General features: G+C 32.6%; 2 protein-coding genes and 1 non-coding gene across 3 annotated transcripts; all 3 read right to left on the reverse strand.

Moving 5' to 3' along the window:
• Positions 1–4,382: 4,382 nt before the first annotated feature.
• Positions 4,383–10,783, reverse strand: LOC114169757 (nucleolar complex-associated protein 2-like). The gene is made up of 11 exons (XM_085669459.1): positions 10,635–10,783; positions 10,439–10,548; positions 10,021–10,092; positions 8,091–8,636; positions 7,554–7,856; positions 6,376–6,705; positions 6,093–6,299; positions 5,879–5,965; positions 5,199–5,293; positions 4,971–5,099; positions 4,383–4,842 (listed from the first exon to the last, which is right to left on the reverse strand). Exons 1-11 carry the CDS (start codon positions 10,654–10,656, stop codon positions 4,626–4,628), a joined length of 2,118 nt encoding a protein of 705 aa, XP_085525585.1. The 5' UTR covers positions 10,657–10,783; the 3' UTR covers positions 4,383–4,625.
• Positions 10,784–13,009: 2,226 nt separating this feature from the next.
• On the reverse strand, positions 13,010–13,082 carry TRNAK-CUU (transfer RNA lysine (anticodon CUU)). The gene has a single exon. It is a non-coding gene; the product is annotated as a tRNA-Lys (tRNA).
• Positions 13,083–17,543: 4,461 nt separating this feature from the next.
• LOC114169758 (putative disease resistance RPP13-like protein 1) lies at positions 17,544–20,109 on the reverse strand. Its single transcript, XM_028055049.2, has one exon. The coding sequence runs from the start codon at positions 20,057–20,059 to the stop codon at positions 17,969–17,971; it is 2,091 nt and encodes a 696-aa protein (XP_027910850.2). The 5' UTR covers positions 20,060–20,109; the 3' UTR covers positions 17,544–17,968.

The following is a 20,109-nucleotide window of genomic DNA, read 5'->3' on the forward strand; positions in this document are numbered from 1 at the left end:
TGTCCTATCCTTAACCTTGACGTTGAACATTTATGGTTCGTCGTCAACAACCAATAAGTGTCGAGTCTTCCCACAGCTCTGTCATTCAGAAGTTGTACGCAATCTGCATGAAGGAATGAGTGGTTATGATATAGTCAAGCTACACGACTTTTGTTTTATATTCTAAGACTTGTCAAAAGAGTAGAAAATGAATAACATACCACCTCCACGTCTTCGAGTAAATAGGCTAGAAAGAAGTAAAAGAAAAAAAATTAAAAATACAACATAATTGATAATTAATAATAATAAAAAAAAGGTTTAATTAAATTTTAAATTTATAATAAATTTGAAAACTTCTAATTCAGTTCCTTTTAAATTTTTGTGATAATTTTTTAAAATTTTAAAACTTTTAAAGTTCTACCGTTAGATTGATATCTTAACTTGATATTATGAATGTTGAAAATACGTAGGAATTATGAAAATATGAAACATAAAATATATATGATAAATATAAGAGATATGTTAGTTGTTATTTTATTTTATTCATATATATATATATATATATATATATAATAAAATGCAACAAAATATAAAATTAAATGACTTTACATGATTTTTTTCTAAAAATAAAGTCACAAAATTATTGATCCAAGAATTTTATCTTTCCAAATGCGGATTTAGGCAGGATGCGGACTTAAATGAGTGTGGACTCAAGGAAATGTTTACTGTACTATGCTTAAATATTGTCATAATAATATTTTATATAGAATTATTGAATTAAAGAATTTTAGAATTTTAGAATTATAGAATTATAAAGTTATGAAATTATGAAATTTTGAGATCGTGACTGTGACATCCCATTTAAATAGATTTAATCTACTAAATAAAAATATCGCATAATTATAAAATAAAAGAGCAACCAGATAGACAGTATATAAAGGAATTCACCAGTACAGTCATCCACAAATATGCTTAACAGGATAACTAAGGCATACCAAGGATGTCATAAACAGAACATATACAGAGAGTTTATAAGTTTGCAAAAAGGTTGCTCCTAGAATAAGGAATTACAAAAAGGCACTAGGGCCATAACATTGCTCCTAAGAACAACAGATAACAGGTTCAACTAAATAGCACAGCTGCCACCATCAGATCCACCTTTAGCATTTCTCCCATCTGCTCCCACTGATAAGGTGATCATCGCAAAAGAGAAAGCAATACAAGAAACAAACACAAATGAAAGGGTAAGCTAGTGTAAAATAGTTTTAATCATAATATAACAAGCAAGTACTTATAATAGTTCCAAGCATACAACACAGTAGGCACAAAATCATGTTATGACAAACAAGCACGACACTATGACTCAATTATCCGGATACATATAATAAGATCGGATTCATTGGACGCTTGCACTTGTGGTGGCCTCTACTGCTCTGCAGAGCCATTGCCAATGGGTTTCACGCTACCACACACAAGGTTAGCCTTCAAGAATCTAAGGCCATTATCCTGCCAAAGACTAGGGTCTCCCGCTACTCTCACCACTTGGATCAGTTTTCTCTACGTGAGACTAACTGATCCTTTAAAGCTTCGGGATGCGATTCTTACTTGAATCCTTATCTTAATTATATACGCTACACACTACCATGAGGTCTCCCCATGAAACTCATGGAATTACGCCTATTTCACTCAAATTTCATGGTTCTCATACCATAACCACCACTTTCATTTCAAACATCAAATTCCCATGCCAACACACCACCAACTAACATTTCCATGCCATAATCACTTCCAACATACCAATTCCAGTTCATACAACTTATATAACTCATGCAAATTCACATAAATCATGTATGTTCGAGATAAATAGTCACTCACAACGTAAACAGGAACATAAACTGTAAACCTGCACTTTTCTTGCTTAGGCTAGAAGCCTTCGCCTAAGCGACAGCAACTGTCTCGCTTAAGCTAGGCATTCTCGCCTGAGCGAGGCCTGTAACAGTGGCACTTTGCAAGCCCTCGCTTGGACGAGATCACCACTCGTCCAAAACTAAAGTCCCTCGCCTGGACGAGGACGCGAGAAAAGCACAACTGGTTTTCTCGAGTGCTCACTTGGGCGAGCCATTCTCGCCTGAGCGAGACGATGCGTCGCTCAAAACGAGAGTTAGTCGCCTGAGCGAGATGATGTGTTGCTCAAAACGAGAGTAGGTCGCCTGAGCGAGATGCTCGAGCAGAACCAGGGTGAGCTTCTATTATTCTCGCCTAGGCGAGACGAGCTTGCTTGGGCGAGAATACCAGCTCTCTCCCACTATTTCACACATGCAACACCAAAAACAACCAAGCACCTCCATACAGTTCATTAATATACGAGCACAAGCACTTTTAAATCATTTCAAGCATAAAACATAGCAGAGACTGACCACATACTTAAAAAAAAACATGAAAAAAAAAAAAAGAATCCTAGCTTCCCTTGTCTTAAGTAAAGCTGAACTTTAAAGAAGACAAGTCACGCAGTCGGAGGACAGGAGCAACTTCAAGAAGCTGAAAAAGTTACAGAACAAAAGATGAAGTTAGGATTGGAACCCTCACGAGACTAAGCTTAGAGGAAAAGAAAGAGGAACCAAACGTGAGCTTGAGTTTTGATTTCCACTTACTAGGAACTGGTTTCGTTTCACTTTGAGGGGAACCTGGACATGCCCTAGCAAAGCTCTAGCTGGAGAAAGAAAAGGGAACTGAAAGTTGGTTTCTGAAAAATGAGACAGAGTGAAGGGGGTTAGGGGCTGGAAAGGGTATTGGGTTCCCTTACTGGGTTGGCCTTAGGCCCACGAAAGGCTAGGCCCAATCATTTATAAAGCTGAAAATGGGGCTTACAGTGACACTATAAAATTATGAGATTATAAAATTACAAGATTATAAAATTGATAATTTGAGTTAGAATTAAAGTCCACTTTTTAACATATTATTATAGTAATATGTTAAAGCCTATCCTAATGAAATTTGTTATTTGTTTTGTCAATGTAGTCACCCGCTATTGGAAGATTTGAGATTTTTTCTTTCGAAATAATTTTAGAAAGATAAGTATTTAGATTTTATTTCAAAATATTTTATCAAATAAGTGAAAATAGTAGAATATTTAAAGAATATTTGAGAAAAATGGGAATAGCATAAGATGATATATATATATATATATATATATATATATATATATATATATATATATATATATATATATGAATAAGATTATCAACAGAATTGGATAATTTTGTTAAGCCTTCTATTTAACAACTTTTTTTATTGAACTTGGCTTGAAATTTGTAATTCAATTTATAATTGAATTAATCAACTCTATTGATAATTGATTATGTTGATAACTTCTTAAATCTTTGAGACTTACTTATATGTAAAATATAAACTAAATACTTATCATTTTCAAATTATTAAATAAAACCTTAATTATGTAATAAAAGATAAAATACTTATCTTTTATAAAAAAAAGTAACCCCTTAATTATTTAAAAAGATAATAATAAAAATACCATAAAAAAATAAACATAATAAAAACATATCAATAATTAAAAAAACATAAAAGTATAATATGTTTTAATACTTGTGCTTACAAGAAGAAAATGTACTTAATTTATATTTTATATCTGTGTAGATAATAATTTAATCTTCTTTTTGTACTAATTATATGTTTATATATCTATTGTAAATACATTCATAATTTTTTTTTATAAACGTGGATTATCACTTAATAGAAATTGTTACTTTCTAATCAAGTTCCTTATTTTTGTGTTGTAGTTTTTTCATTGAAACTATTCTGAGAATTAATTTTAGTGTTGGACTCTGTTAAATTCTTATAATCTTATAACATTTATTCAATGTTTATAAATAAAATAAATGTGGACAAATTGGAATGAGGCCTATTTCAAAAAAGTTGATTTCGTGAAAATTCGATGAAGCCTATTTGACAGTTACAGGAAGAAAAAAAGCTTACTTATCTAATACTGTAATTTAGTTGTCACTCCCTCCCAACCATTTATAACACCTATAGTTTTTCATAAAAACACAAAGTCGTATTTTCATTGCTCACAATGTAGATTATTATAACATTGAAAACATAAACAACAATAATGAAGATTGAATAAGATAGGATTACATATAGAATTACATATATATATAAATATATACATATATATATATAAATATATACATATATATATATATAAGGACGTCTCCTTTAATTAAGATCTTAAGCTGAAAAAAGTGATTAATATGTATATTTATGAAGATTTTAAATCATAATTTATGATTTTAAAATGAATAGTTTAAAAAATATTTTTGTGAATGTGTTTAATTCCCAAAATATAATAAAGTAAAGTAAAAAAAGATCAATAATTCAAACTCTTGTTCAATGTCCAACTCAGATATCTATAAATTACACTAAAAAATATTGAATGGTTTTGCCATTTTGCTCCAACCATGGCACCAGAAGATTTTACAAGTAGGGCCAGGTCACAGTTTGTCCACAAAATCATTTTCCAATCACAACCAAATGAAAAAATTTTAAGACTATCAAAAATTTTCTAACATTTTCCTACGAATCCCGATTTTTTTGCTACCTAAACTGCATTTCCTCTCCAAATGTGACTAATTTTTTTTCAACCTTTTTGTTCTGTGCTGCTTGCGTTTTCTTTTTGAAGGTAAATCCTCTGCATCAACATTTTTCCCAGCAGAAGGGGTGTGGCTTGAAGGCATATCTTCATCAGAACTAAGTACCAAGTCCTCCACAACATCGTCATCAATGGCTTTCTCTTTCTGCTGTTTTTTCCTCTTTCTTTTTGTTTCTTCAGGTTGTTGTTTTGTCCTGAAACCGAAGCACGCTCAGACAGAAGTACAACAAAGAAACTTACACCAATGTCAATGCATGAACAATACTGAAACAATGAGCAACTTGGTTTACTGAAAAAGAAAAAAAGGAAAGGATAGTCATACTTAGATTCATTTCCGGGTAACCACGATGAACTAAAGACCGCAGCACCCTCCTCATTCTTTCTTGCATCCTCTTCATCACTCTCTGATATTTCATTCCCAAATTTAGAGGATTCTTCTCCCACGAGCACACTGGAAAATCTCAATTTGTGTTAGAAAACTCTATCCTAGCCATGATTACCGGTTCGATATAGTAATGCATACAATTGAACTTGACTTCAAAGATCAAACCTGGATTCCATTAATGAATTGTTTTTCTGTTCTGCTCTCTGGCGGAGTGTTAGGACGTACTTTGACAGAGCACTTGAAGCTAACTTTTTTTCATCCTAACATGATCATCAATTTAACTCTTTTCAGCAGATAAAAAAAAAATCACTCTTTTCAATCCTCAAACAAAATAACATTAACATAAAGTACAGTCATGCCGAGGTTTGAAATAAGAGCAAAGATAAACCAGGAACACTTGATATAAAAATATAAAGGAAAAGAAAATAACTCCATTTGCATGTGAATCGCCGTATACATAGACCGCATAAAAAAGACAAACATGCCATGTCACTTCACTAAAATTTAGTTATAACAGCAATAAACAAGATGCTGACCAGCTAAAAGAGACCCAGTTCTTGTGAACGTTAGTGCATAATAGAGAGTAAGAGAGAAGTGAGAAAAGTTTAGGTAAAGAAATGAATGAAATAAGATCAACCCACTGTACAGATAGATTCAATTTACAGACTATTTAGTGGAGTACGTATTACTAGGTTCATTATCTATTTCCAAAGTAACTAAAGAACATTTGAAATAGTACAAATACATCTTGCTGTATAAATTTGGCGAAAATATGATATCTGAATTCAGTGTTATGCACTGTCACAAAACTCACATTCCACAGAAATAAAGATAAGTTGTTCTACCTCGAGAAAAGATGCTGCTGCAGGGTCATTTGGTAAAAAGGAAATTGACATTCGCTTCTCATTCACATGATTAGCACTTGCTTCAATCTGAATGTAGAACAATCATTAATTAGAAATGAATGCTGAGTGCTGCTGCATGCCAAGCCAATGATAAAACACAAGTAAATCTAAGTATCACCCTTGCATTTTTTTTTTACTATCTTAATAGAAATACCTGGCGTATAAGCTGCCTCATTTCTTTTCGAAACCTCTCTATTTTGGTTAATTTGCAAAAGCTACGCAGTCTCACAAGTGGAATAAAAGACAATTCCATGAATGCAACGGAATAACTCCACTGTGCCAAGTGTTCAGCTAGCTCTTCAACCACAGAAATAACACATGCCTCTTGAAATGCTCGTGTCTTTAGGGTCAGCTTGTTAACCTAATACAGAATAATTCCTCTAAGTTTAGGTGGATCTCAAAAAGTTCACATTGAAATTCATTCATGTTATGAATACCTTCAGTATACTGCGTAAGTCAACAGCTTTGCCAACACCTCCAGTTGGGGGTCTATTCAATTCTTTCATTTCCAGCATGTCTAAAAGGAGCATAGACACTGGTACAAAGGAATGGGTAGAAGCTGCAATCTGGTTCAACATTCTTACACATCTCAACCTAAGGGGAAAATACCTGGCTGTGGGAACCAGACGGGCGACTCCAGAAATTATTTGGGTCAATGGATATGCAAGTTGCTTAAAGTCAGATTCTGAACTGTAGGCACAGATAGCACCGGTCCAAAGTTCAAGACAATTGATGAATTTCCACTCATAAACCTTGCGAAAAGATTCCTAAACAATGCATTCAGGGAAAGAGCAAAATAAGGACCATAAATTAAGCAGTGCCAGCACAAACAAATGTTTCAGTTTATGAAAGGCTCCAATCAAACGAATACCAATAAAAGCCTAATGATTTAAGATAGTGCTACCCCAAAATTCAACAGTGATTGTTTCTAGGTATTGATTGTATCTTGATTGAGGGGTGGCTGAAACATGAAAGACAAATACAGAATTTTATGTTCTTCCCTTTAGTCTAATATGCTTAAGCCACAGAATTTTATGTTCTATCTATATTTTCTCAATCCCTATCTACAACAATATATCACCCTTGTTCTTGACTCTACTTTTTCAACACTTATCAAGAATGCCTTGTAACTGTAGAAGACATATAATAGAATTTGAAAGGTATAACATGTAAGGTTAAGGAATCGGATAATGCCAAAAAGAACAGAAAATAGGAAATAATGTCAATCTTGTAACAACTATAAGAACAAAGAAGTGTGATAAACACCCAAGCATTAGGGGAATCACTGTTTAAGAGCTGGCTGTTAAGGAGAGAACTAAGCACTTAAATACTGTACTGTGTGTCATATAACACTTGAGGAACTCAACCCTTTAAAAGATAGTTGCTAAAGAGGGAGAACCAAACACGTAAATATGCCTCAGAATATCTCATATTACTTAATACGGGACTTAGGCATTCAATAATACTCAAATTTCTATCAAAGTGACAGTATCTAAAATCCAAATATAACCAGTTTGTTAGGATAAATATAAATTCAAATTTAAGAAAATGGTAACAGACACTTCTTACAGTGCCTAATAAGCAAATAACACGCACTGGACAAATAAAACAGCACCTTAGTTTTTGCATTAAGTGCATCCCTTAATATCATAGCCAGTTGTCGAATGTAAACGAAGGCATGTTGATACGCGGTGGCAAGATCAACACCAAGAAGTTCAATTACACAATTGCCAAGAAAACGGATATGTTTAAGTTTCACAGCATTTACAAAGTGGCAATTCAACACATAAGCTTTATATATTCCTTTGAAACATTCATCTATGCAGCCAGATCCAATTCGGATACATAGATCTCTCATAAACAGAAATGAAACAACAGGAAGGGCACCTCCGCCAGTACCCCAAAAATGAAGGACCACCTGGTGAAATCATTATGAAAGTTAGTTAACAAAATCATTGGAAAAAATAAGTTACATGTCCTGGAATGTAAATAAACATTTGGAGGGAGACAAAGGAAAATAAAGAAAGAATGTTTTAGATTATTGCTGCTATCTAGCCAAGCTATAATAAAAATTACAGTAGAGGACTAGAGGATCAATATGTATCAGAAGATAAGTGCAACATACAGATTTCAAATAATGGGTTACTGATACCTTAATGTATTTCCTTAGGAGTGAAGGAACAGCAGCCAAAAACAATAAAGAGTATTTCAGCCTACGTAAAGTAAATGATATCATTTCTGTGTCAGTCATTTGGTTCAAAACATGGAGAGCATTTCCAAGGTAAGACTTCACTAAATGGCCATAACTATTCCAATGTTTTGTGGCCATTAACTCTGTTATGTTCTCTTTCTTTCCACCAGAAGCAGGAAGCTTGAACAATTTTCTCAGTATTCCATCCATTTCATTAAGTACAGTCAACATTATTTTGTTGAACACGGTGCTAGATATTACACTAAGCTTTGTCATAGATTCATTCCCCCCATCGTCACCATAGTGGCATGCCGTCCTGAAAGCCCTCAGCAGGGAACGCAGTGCACTTAAGCTCCCATTTTCATGAATTGATTTGCACCACAAATCAACCATAGAAGTAGTTATAACTTCCTTAGATGACTTTTGTTCCTTCTCTTGAATCTCTTCCTCACTAGCCTCCTCATCTAGCTTTAGATCTTCATCTTCTATGTCAGTACCCACATCATCCTGGATAAAAGAAGAAAAACAGTTACATAGTTCTTAATACTAAGAAAATATCAGATTAAGCTATTTAGTATTATTATATATAAATAAACAAAGTACACAAAACCAAAACCAATACTTTTTAAGACATTCAAATAAGGATTTACTAAACGAAGAGTCCTTCTAAGACCTGTTAAAAAACATTAAAAGGGTGTAGCTATAAAATCGTAATAGACAGAGCTAAAAGGTGAATTTCTTTTAACAATGATATTAGAAATTCAAGGAAGAAAGGGAGAAAAGTATCGATTACAGAAATTTGCAGCTTTCTAATAAAGAAATCATACATGTTACTTTAGAAAAAGAAATGATAGTGGTGGTGGTGGTGGTGCATATCATCATAAAGAATAGGGATAGTAAAAGAGATTCCGTTGAAATAATAGAATTATGCATCAAAGAGATCATGAACATAAATTCAATAATATAACAGGGCAAAGGCATAACCTAGAAAATATGGACATTCTTCTACGACAGATTCACCGGAAAACACAAAGGAAGCCTCATAAGAAGTTTCCTATCTTGGTTAAAGGATAAATCATAAATTCAAGTAAAACTAGAATGGATTGTAGCTTTTTGAGTGAAAATACTCTAAACATCAAGACCCTGACCAAATATGCTCGCAAAACCCAATAAGAAGTTTTTAGTGAAAAATACTCTAAACATCAAAGACCCTTACCAAGTGTGCTCACAAACCCAATAGTCTAAAAGAAAGAAACCTACAAAAATACCATCCAAACTTTCCTACCTTGATTAGAGGATAGATCATAAGATTCTAGTAAAACTAGACAGAACTAAGTCATTAGTGAAAGAAATATGAAGACCTTGCCCTACCCAGGTGATTTCTCAAAATCGAATAGGAGAAACATCACCATAATCTAAAGAATCTATTAGTCTAAATGAGAAAAATAACTGAGTAGGGGAATTTTAAGTTTGCAATGATTGATGGGCTAGTGCCACACTATGAGATAAACCAAATTAAATTTATATTTCCTTGTGTAGTGTCACAGTTCCATAAAGATGTCTCTGAAATAAAAACCCATGTTTGTTTAACACCCAAAATAATCATTTTTTCCAAAATTTGAGAAGAACAAAATAGAGGATAAGATACACTCCTGAAAGAAAACAATAATAGAATAATAAAAAAAAATACAATAGAAAGATAACCTCGGCATTCTGATAAAAAAAAAAAAAGATTGCCAACATCTAGGAAGGCATTGAAACAGATTACATGCGTGATAATCATGTGAAATAACAACTAGTAATATTTCTCCGACGTCGTATCCGTTGTAGTTTATGCATGGTGTAGCAAAAAAGAATGAACAAAAAAAAAAGTCTAAAAAAACACACTCACATCTAGATCATCATCACTGAATTGAAGCAACTCCTCGTCATTCTCTTTCAAGAACTCGTAAAATTCTGGGTCCTGAAATTGAAAAGTTGTTAATAACATTACCGGTATAATGTAGCCAAATAACAAAATCAAACACTATTTCCAGTTCCACAAATGTAAACATTTTCTTGTCTCTGTCTTCTTTTTCATTCCATCCCATCCAAATACGGTACAAGAGACTGCCCACGTGTCCAATCTCTCGAATAAACTTCAAGAACCAAAGATAACGAATACAAAAACTACAAAACTCATAAGAAAAAAATAAAGAGACCTTACTCCTGATTTAAATTTCAAAGCGCCATTTGAAAATAAATAAAGCTAGACCACACATCTAATACTTATAAAATGTTCTTAGAAACACCAAAGCGACAAACCCAACCTTCTCTGAAAGTTTCTGCAATTGTTCCTTATGCTCTCGCGCTCCACTCTCAGACATGGATTTATTTCTGCTTCTTCGTCTTACACTGTTCTCTACATCCAAATTCGTCTCTGCTAAACCAAAGAAAATCAATAACTGAGGCATTCCAAAAAAAAAATAATAACAAAGCCGAAAGGGAAAAAAAAAATCACACAACCTGCATCATTTTTTGTGCCCATACTGGTTAAATGAAAAACCTAATCGCCGACAGTGGGGTGTTGCAGCTTGGGCGGCGGGACAGAGAAGAGGTTCAGTTGAGTTGGGGTGGTCGTGTTTTTTTCTCCCCGCGACAATGCTCTCATTAATTTAAAGTTTATAACAAATTTATAATAAATTCTTAACACTTTTTTTTTCCTCTTTATATATATATATATATATATATATATATATATATATATATATATATATATATATATTTCTCAGAACTCTTCCACAAAAAATGAATAATCCATCTTTAATAAAATTAAATTATAAGGAAAAAAATTAAATAGGTGAAATATATATGAAAAGCAAACTCAATAGCGGATATTTCAAATTGTGATTTATCACTTTGTATTGTATAAAGTGTTAAAATCTACTTCCACGTAAAATAATTTAAGGCTTAAATGATGCTAATTTTTAGTTTATAATATTATTTTTGCTATTAATTTTTAAAAAATTATGGTTACTCTTATTATGTTCTTAGACAAATTAAACCTATATATCATGGCAGGCTTAAGCCAAAAAGAATATAATTTAATTCATACTTAAAATTTAGAATTCAAATCTTATACTAATTCTTTTTTTATGTAAATTTTGATGATAGTATAAAAACTCGTTATCAATGACAATTTATACTATAAATTACAGTATGTTTGAAGAAATAAAATATAATTTATTTTTTTCAGGTATATTCGATTCTATTAAATTATTTAAGAACCGAAACCAATATAATTTAAATATATATTTTTTTGAAATGTATTTTATTTTAAAATTAAAATTACAAAGTAGTGATTGACCTTAATTGAATGTAAAATAATATGATAAGTAATGACATTATATTAAATAATTTAAAAACTTTTATTCTCCTTCAAATAAAATAAAAATATTTTATATTATAAAATAAAGGTAATAATATAAAGAAAAATGAAAGTAAGACATAATGGAGAGTAACTTTTTTGTATCTTATTATAAGTAGAAGAGTCTTATTTAAAGATACAAGATGTAACTCATAAAGGATATATAAATCAAATACTTAATACAAATATTTAACTCATAATCATATGAGTAATTCTAACAAATCATTCATTCATGTTAATCATATGGATAGTTGTATCAAATTAATGGTCAATCATTAATTCAAGACACTTTTGGGTGTCCATTGATAAAAGAATGTGTCTCATTAAAACCTTACTAAGAAAATTTATTTTCTGGGTGTTGTATCAAGAGTTGTAGAGTTGTTCTGGTACACATTGTTAATGAGTTTGATCAGATTAAAAACATTGCATTTGACACTGAACATATGGTTTACCATGTGTATGTGTATGTGTATTGGCTAGTCATGACCCTGGAATGATACCTCTAGGTGAAATACACATTTTGTGGACTAGATTGAGTTTCTTTGATCTTTCATCAACTTAATCTTTTGATCAATCGATACAAAGAAATTAACATTGTAGGAAAAGTCACAATCAAACACAAGCTAAGAGAAAGTATTTGTTCTGATCTGACAAAAATGGTTGCTCTAATTCATAAAGTTAAAAATAAGGGTGCCCAAAAGACTTGACTGGTAGATTTGAAAGATCTACTAAGTGTGACCTTTCATATTTTGAGCATATCGGCGCCTTCCATTCTAAACATTATAATTGTTCGAGAAAGAAAGACAATCAACCTAAGGCAAAGGCAAAGGCAAGAGGTACCCATGGATCTATGCAACAAAAACGAACATTTGTGATACATCAATTCCATGTTATTTGTCACCCTTACATTGTTGATGTGGTTGATGTCATCGCCAGACAATTTGGATATAGATGCATTGTTGTTTTATTAGGTATGGGTGAAGATTCTTGGCTACTTATCCGACATGATTTATTTAAATAATTGATCCAATATCGTAATGATTATGCCAGATTATTAGGAAGTTATGACCAAGTGGAAGAACTAAGGAAGTCCTTGTTGGTGGATTCACAATCAATAGTATTTTCTATTACATCTTAAACACTACTTAGCATAACTTTGGCATTTAATTTTTATAACGATTTGCTTAATTATGTTTAGCATAAAATGGAGAAATGGATGACCATACCTGACATGTGATATGTTACTACCATTAGATATAATGTCATATTAGCATGTTTGTCATTATTAGAAAAATATGACAATATTAGCATGGTCGGGTCTCATCATAGTTACTCAACACTTCCTTCCTTCCCATACTAGGAAACAGCTAATTGCTTTGCATATGCAAAGCATGCGTTTCCTAATTGTGCATACATGTGTGCATAACCCAAAACACAATCAATCATCAAAAGAAATCAAAAAGATTAATCTTAATGCCCACCATGGGGCTCGAACCCACAACCACAAGGTTAAAAGCCTTGCACTCTACCAACTGAGCTAGACGAGCTTTTGCTAATTTATCAATTAGTTTCTATATGGTAAATAATGTTTAGGTATAAATGAAATTGGATTATTACAAAATAATAAATCTCTTTTTCTAGTATTTTACACAATTATATTACAATCGTGATTTCTTAAGTTAACATTATTTACGAGTTGATAATATGCAAAAAAGAAATTCTTTATTAATCTAAATTTAAGAAACGACATATTGAATCAAATCATATAAATTATAAACACATCATTCAAACAATAACAAACTTGAACGACAATGTTAACAATCATTTGCAATAGTACAAATACTGCGTGAATTGAATAAGTACTTAGTAAAGAGATATCATATGGACCTCCAAGATATCCAACTCCTTCATCGTCGTCCTCTTGCACTTTTTCAACTTCTTGTGGCTCATCAACAAGGGGATGTTCCTCCACTCCACATGTTGGTGTTCATCAACAACATCCACCCACATCACCATCACCTTCACAGGCTATTCTTTGAGCAGAGGCAATAAGTCTTCTTTTCTCACCCCGTTGAGAGCTTTCTCCTTAAATTGTATGAGCAACGCGAGTTCTTACCATATCTGAAAAAAAAAACTTATAATTTAAAATATACCAACAAAAAAGCAAAAAATAAATAAATAAACGTGAACAAATTGGATTTCAAAATCTGGTACAACTATATCCTAAAATTTGGTAAAACCAAACCAAATTTAGAAAGCTAGTGTTAGTGCATCATGTACTAAAAACTGGGAATTTCGAATTCTACAAACCGGGAGTACTAGATTATGTTGGATTCTAAAAGCCGAGAGTGCCTAAACGGATGTCGAAAATCAATGACTAAAAATGCAAAACCCGATGACTCTTAATGTTTTTCATGTCTTTCCAAAAACCCACAACCCCGGCGAATCACCCAAAATACAATCAATCACCAAAATAAACCAATTACCTTTTAAATTGAAGATGAAATAGTAGTGAGCAACTCCAACAAAAAACGAACAACAAAGGTGTTGGAGGAAGTGACGACCAACTTGTTGTGGATGAAAAGTGTCGTGAGTGCCTTTGAGGTAAAGATGAAAGAAGAGAAATATAGAAAGCTCAAGTGGGTGAGGAAGAGTGAAAACAAGATTGAAAAAAAAAGTGAGTGAGAGAGAGAGAGGTTGTGTTGTGCAGTGGCTTTGAGACATCAAATAGGGTGAAAACCATACTCAAAGACTCAATAAAAAAACACATGCAGAATTAAACGCAGTAAAAGATTAAAAGGGTACCAAGAATAATATGAAAAAGTTGGAGGGGCAAGAAGAACATTTGGGAGTGCCAGAAGAAATCCCCTTTCATTATCATTCAAACATATTAAACTCAATAAATTCAAATCTCAACACCCAAGAACCGTTGGATTTGCTTAGCATCACCATCTTCATTTGGTTTCAACAGTCCATTATTGTTAGGAATCCAAGTGTGAATCTAAGTCTCACATTGGCTAAAAATGAGAAAGTAGAGCACTATATAAGAATAAAGTCCCATAAACTCATTGTCTTAAGGTTTTTGGTTGAGAGTGGTGTCAATGCCTTATGTGGTTGGGCTTATGTCTCATTGATGTTTGTTTCTCCCATTAAAACTCCCTCTGTTAACCTAACAAGTGGTATCAGAGCCGATGGTTAAAACTGGCTCAGATGAGTGCAGTATGATCCTTGTATTGAAAGTCTTCCTGCCAAGAGTTTCAGGTAAGTGTGTCCGTTAAGAAGAACGACGCTACAAAAGAGGCAGAAAAGGAGTACTCGTGATTAAGATTTTGGGTTGAGAGTGGTGTCAATGCCTTATGTGGTTGGACTCAGGTCTCATTGGCGTTTGTTTCTCTCCAATAAAGAAGGAAAGAGAGCGATGTTTGTGTTACCTCAAATGCGCGAGCACGAGTATAGTGGAGGAGAAATGGAGGGAAGAGAAACATGTGTTTGTGTTAGAGGAAAGAAAAATCTAATTAATCAAAAAATTAAACTACATGAACTCAATTAAAAAATATGAAAATTTTGAGTACTTAATGAATAAATTTTTTTAACAGATGATTAAGTTAAAAATTCTCAAATTTAAAAGGGAGTTGAAGCTTAATTAAACTACTTTTTTATGAATAAATTATAAATTTGATTGTAGTTAATAACTTTTCCATTGTAATAAACTGAATTATGATTTTGTATACGTTAATAAATATTCTCTTGTACCATTTCTCCGATCACATTTATTTTCTTATTCATTTTTTTTTCAACTTTTGTTTTTAGTTTTTGGAACATTATATGTGATGTTCCCACGTTTTTATGAACTCGAACATATGGATTCAAACATGCAGGTATATATAGTTTAAAAATAATGATTACTGGATCTAATTATCAAATTTTCATTTTAAAATAGACGACTGTTATCAATTTGAAAACAAATTTAGTGATTCTATATTATTATCATATGATGAAAGTATATTATAACTTGATTTTATTTTAGAGAATAGTTAATGTAACCTTTTCTAGAATCATTAGATTTAAATTTTATTATAAATTAATATACTAAATCATATTCTAATAGGCTACAAAAGGAAATAGTCCAGATTCTTTCTTTTAACTGCTTTTATTACTGTGTAAAATGACAATTACTTCCTGCACCTTATCGTTTTCTTAATACACCCTATCACTTTTCCTATCATTTTTGGATTTTTTTTTTTTCTGGAAATCAATTACCCCTTCTTTTGTGTAAAATATTTTTCGAAAACTTTTTATGAAAGTGGATAGGGATGGCAAGAATATTCATATCTATAAGTATTTACAGATAAAATTCGTGATGGATAATTGGTACCTGTAGATATTTGTTATCCGCAGGTAGCAGATAGCGGGTGTTAATATTCGTTTATAAACGGATCGGATGTGGATATAATACTATCTGGACCCGTGAGTATCCGTTAACCGTAAAAAATAAAAATAAAATAAAATATATATTTTATTAAGTTAAATTTAATGAAAATTAAATTTTAATTTATGTTTTATTAGATTAAATTAAATTTATATTTTATTTTACATTTTTTTGTAATTTTATTTAAATTTAATTTTAAATATTTATATATTTTTTTTAATATTTGCAGGTATCCACGGATACCATAGATTTTAAAATATCTATGAGTATTTTTTAAACTATACATGTACGGATAGTAAGATGGGTAACGGACATTTTTTTTTGTCATAGTTGTAAGTAGGGTGTCTAACCCGGCCTGTTGTCATTCCTATACGTGGGAGATGAAATTTAATGATATGCAGGAAACTTTAGGCTTGTGTGAAATGATCAGAAGGGTCCAAGATTTTGGCCTTCTATATGTCATTAAGAGAATTAGGTAATGCATAAGTTAATTTAATTTTATGCATAAGTTAATTAAAAAAAAAACAAACTTCATCCTAAATTAAAATTAGTTTATGCATAAGTTTATTTAATTTTTTCCGTATAATTTATCTAAATTTTTAATTTCAACTTTTTATACTACTTTTAACTTACAAAAACTCCTTTTATTTTGATCTTCCAAAAATCGTTAGTAAGCAAACAAGTAAAAGACATATCTACCCTTTATTTCTGCACACAATTCAACATCACTGAAACACAAATATAAGTAGGATCAGTTAAATTGAATTGTTATCAAACAAACAAACAAAGAAACCATTTAACTGACAAAAGAAGAACTTCATTCAACCAAACAAAATACTTTCTGTATCAGTTTTCCTTCAGAAAAATTTCAAACTTGAGATACAATAATCAAATGGAGGATGATTAGGGGAGTGAAAGGTTATTGGGTTTACCAATACAATAGAAAAGAGAAAACAAGGCTTCTGTTTGATGAAAACATACCAATCCACACTTGGAGAAAATAGTCTTCAGTAATGAACACAATTTGAAAAGAAGCTATTATCTTTTACCCCATAACAGAGAAAAAAATTGTCCATGCATTAAAAAATACAACTAAAATACACAGATATTATAATTTGGTTTGTAGTGATAGGATTGAATAAATGATATAGAATAATTGATTCAACTTATAACGTCCTTCATATTTTGATCCATGTGATTTTGCACTTGTCCAGTAGTTAACCTTAAAGCATAAGAGAAATGAGGGTAATATAATCTGTTAAGAAGTGGAACAAAACACTTACTCTGTTACTGTAATGCATTATTCTTCTGCAAATACTTATACTATCACTATCTGCTTACAAATCATTTATTGTTGTATTATTTTCATGTGATAACAGTCAGTCACCTGAGTAAAGCACAACAATTGCCCAATGCCAGTGAGAAAAAAATATTTGATGATTTCATCCATGGGAGCACATGGCACTGATTGTTACAAATTAAATTCATATTTACTCACTATGAAGCTAAGTATATAGGAGCTAAATTCACATGTTTTATCTACAGTATTAGACCTGTGCAATAGAAGAACAACTATGTGTTTCAGAAGTAAACTCTTTAAAAGAATATATCAAAAAAACAGTTATCAGTGACATCAATTTATAGTAAGAACTTGGGAAACTAAATTCAAGAGTAGAATGTTTAATCCAATAGTACAATTATGTTAAAAAACCTGATGGAAGGGGTGAATTGTTAGAAGCTTTATGCAGGAGTATCAATGAAAGAGGAGAGTAGTTGATACAAAGCAACATATGCATGTTTTCCGGCAATGATTCAAAGTTAGGACACTCTTTGATTGTTAGATCTTGGAGATGATGAGGAGCCTGATCCTGTTAAATCATCTGTAGATTTCCAAACCCACTGAGACTAAGAGTCCAGAGTGTTGGGAAGAAATCTAGTGGAAAGATCATTAGAGAGACAGAGTCATCACTGATTGACTCCAGAGGTGAATAAATGTCCAAGTCTTCAAGAATGTTGAATACCGAACTCCCTGCCATGGCCAACACTAAAATTCATTATTACTTTAAGATTCTTCAGTTTTTCCAAATGCGGAGGCACCTTTCTCACTTTAGTCTCTATAAATTCAAGGCGATACAAATCGGTGAGTAAATACAAATTTGAGGGCAACTCCTCCAAATCTCTACAAAAGTTCAACTTCAGTATTTGCAAGTGGGTGAGTGAACATATCTTTTCAGTTAGTTTCTTAATTGCAGTATTGGAGAGGTCTAATGAACGGAGATGCTCAAGATTACAAACAGAGTCAGGTAACTCTTCTAGGTTCAAAACAAAACACAAAGATAACATCCGTAAAAGCTTAAACTTGGAGAACAATTCATGTATCGACATATCGAGTAGTAAACCACCTGTTGGCATAAATGTACGCAACTTTTTTGTACTACATAACTTTCCAAACCCATCAAAATACTGATTGTATCTAAGTTTAACTGAAAAATGACGAGTAACTTTTTGTATCTTCTCTGTTTTACCAACTTCCCACATGAAGTATATGCCTCCCCCAACATAGTTTGCCAAATCATGTATAAGGTCATGCATCACAAATACTTCTTCCTTTTCATCCGATTGTTGAAAGAAGGATCTTGATAGTAAATCATTGAAGTATTGTTGGCAAACATCTTCTGGAGTCCCACTGTGTTGAGAACAGTGTAGGAAATTTTCAGTCATCCACAACTGAAACAAATCCTCCTTTCTAAACTCGTAATCCTTGGGGAATAGGGCACAGTAAGCAAAGCATACCTTGAGGTGTGAAGAAAGGTGGATATAACTCAATGCTAAAGCAGGAACAATATCACAACGGTCTTTTGAAAATTCCCATATTTCGCTTTGGAACACAGATTTCCATTCTGAAATTGATGATTTTCTGTATAATAGACTTCCCATTGTTTTCAAGGCAAGAGGTAGTCCTTTACATTTTTCAACGATCTTCATGCCAATCTCCCTGCACTCTGGATTTGGCTCAGTATCATCATCTCGAAATGCATGTTTAGCAAACAACTTCCAGCAATCATCTTCCTGTAATTGCTTGAGGGAGTGATCTTTTGACACCATGGTAGAAGCAACTTCCTTACTACGTGTAGTCACAAGAATCCTACTCCCCTTAGCTCCGAAAACAAGGGACTTCTGCACGTCTTCCCATTTAGATTGGTTTTCATTCCAAACGTCATCCAAAACAAGAAGAAATTTCTTCTTAGTCATTTTCTCTTTCAATCTTCCGTGGACCATTTCTAAATTTCTACTATCATCAGTTGATCCAGTAACCGCCTCAAGAATTGCTCTTGATACTTTGAAAACATCAAATTCGTCTGAAACACAGACCCAAGCTTTGAAATCAAATTTGGCCTCATCCACTCTTGCGTCATTGAATACATGTTGAGCAAGAGTGGTCTTACCCACCCCACCCATTCCCACAATAGAAAGTATTGATGGCCGGTTAGTACTGTTGTCGTCGGATATCAGCCAGTCAAAGATCAGTTCTTTATCGTGATCTCTGCCATAAAAATCAGTTCCAACAACCAACGATGTTGTTTGTGATTTCTGTGGCAGTTCACTCCTCAACCCAGATCCAACACCGCTAGCTTTTTTCAATCCTAGAGCACCCTTTTGGCTTGAGAGAAATTCTAAGCCGTCAAGGATTTGTTCCATCCTAGACTCAATCTCCTTGTTAAGGGAACTAATACGAGAGGATTTGAAGAAATCGAGTACCTTGCAAGTGCAACCCGTAAAGGTTTGAGATTCAGAATCAGCATCCACTCCTCTTTTGCAGAGCATTTGTATATCATCCAAGAGATCCTCTGCATCAAGGACAGCATCTTTGACCTTAAGCAACCAGTTTCTGACATGTGGATCCGTGAACTGCTTCCCCTCTGCATCATCAGCCAGAGAATGGATGGAATGCAGCTTCGTTTCCAACTTGTTCAGCAGCTTCTCATCAAGCTTTCTTGCATGAAAGAAATCGAGAATTTGAGGAGAAGCTAGCTTCTGAAATGCAACATCAAGAAAAACAGAAAGAAGAGCACCACCAACAAGTTCTAATGCCATGCTAAGACACAGTGATTCAAATGCGTTACTTGATCATGGTTACTCAGAGT

The sequence above is a fragment of the Vigna unguiculata genome, chromosome 11 (genome assembly GCF_037176805.1).
Source record: "Vigna unguiculata cultivar grain cowpea cultivar isolate G323 ecotype 2 chromosome 11, ASM3717680v1, whole genome shotgun sequence".
NCBI lineage: Eukaryota > Viridiplantae > Streptophyta > Magnoliopsida > Fabales > Fabaceae > Vigna > Vigna unguiculata.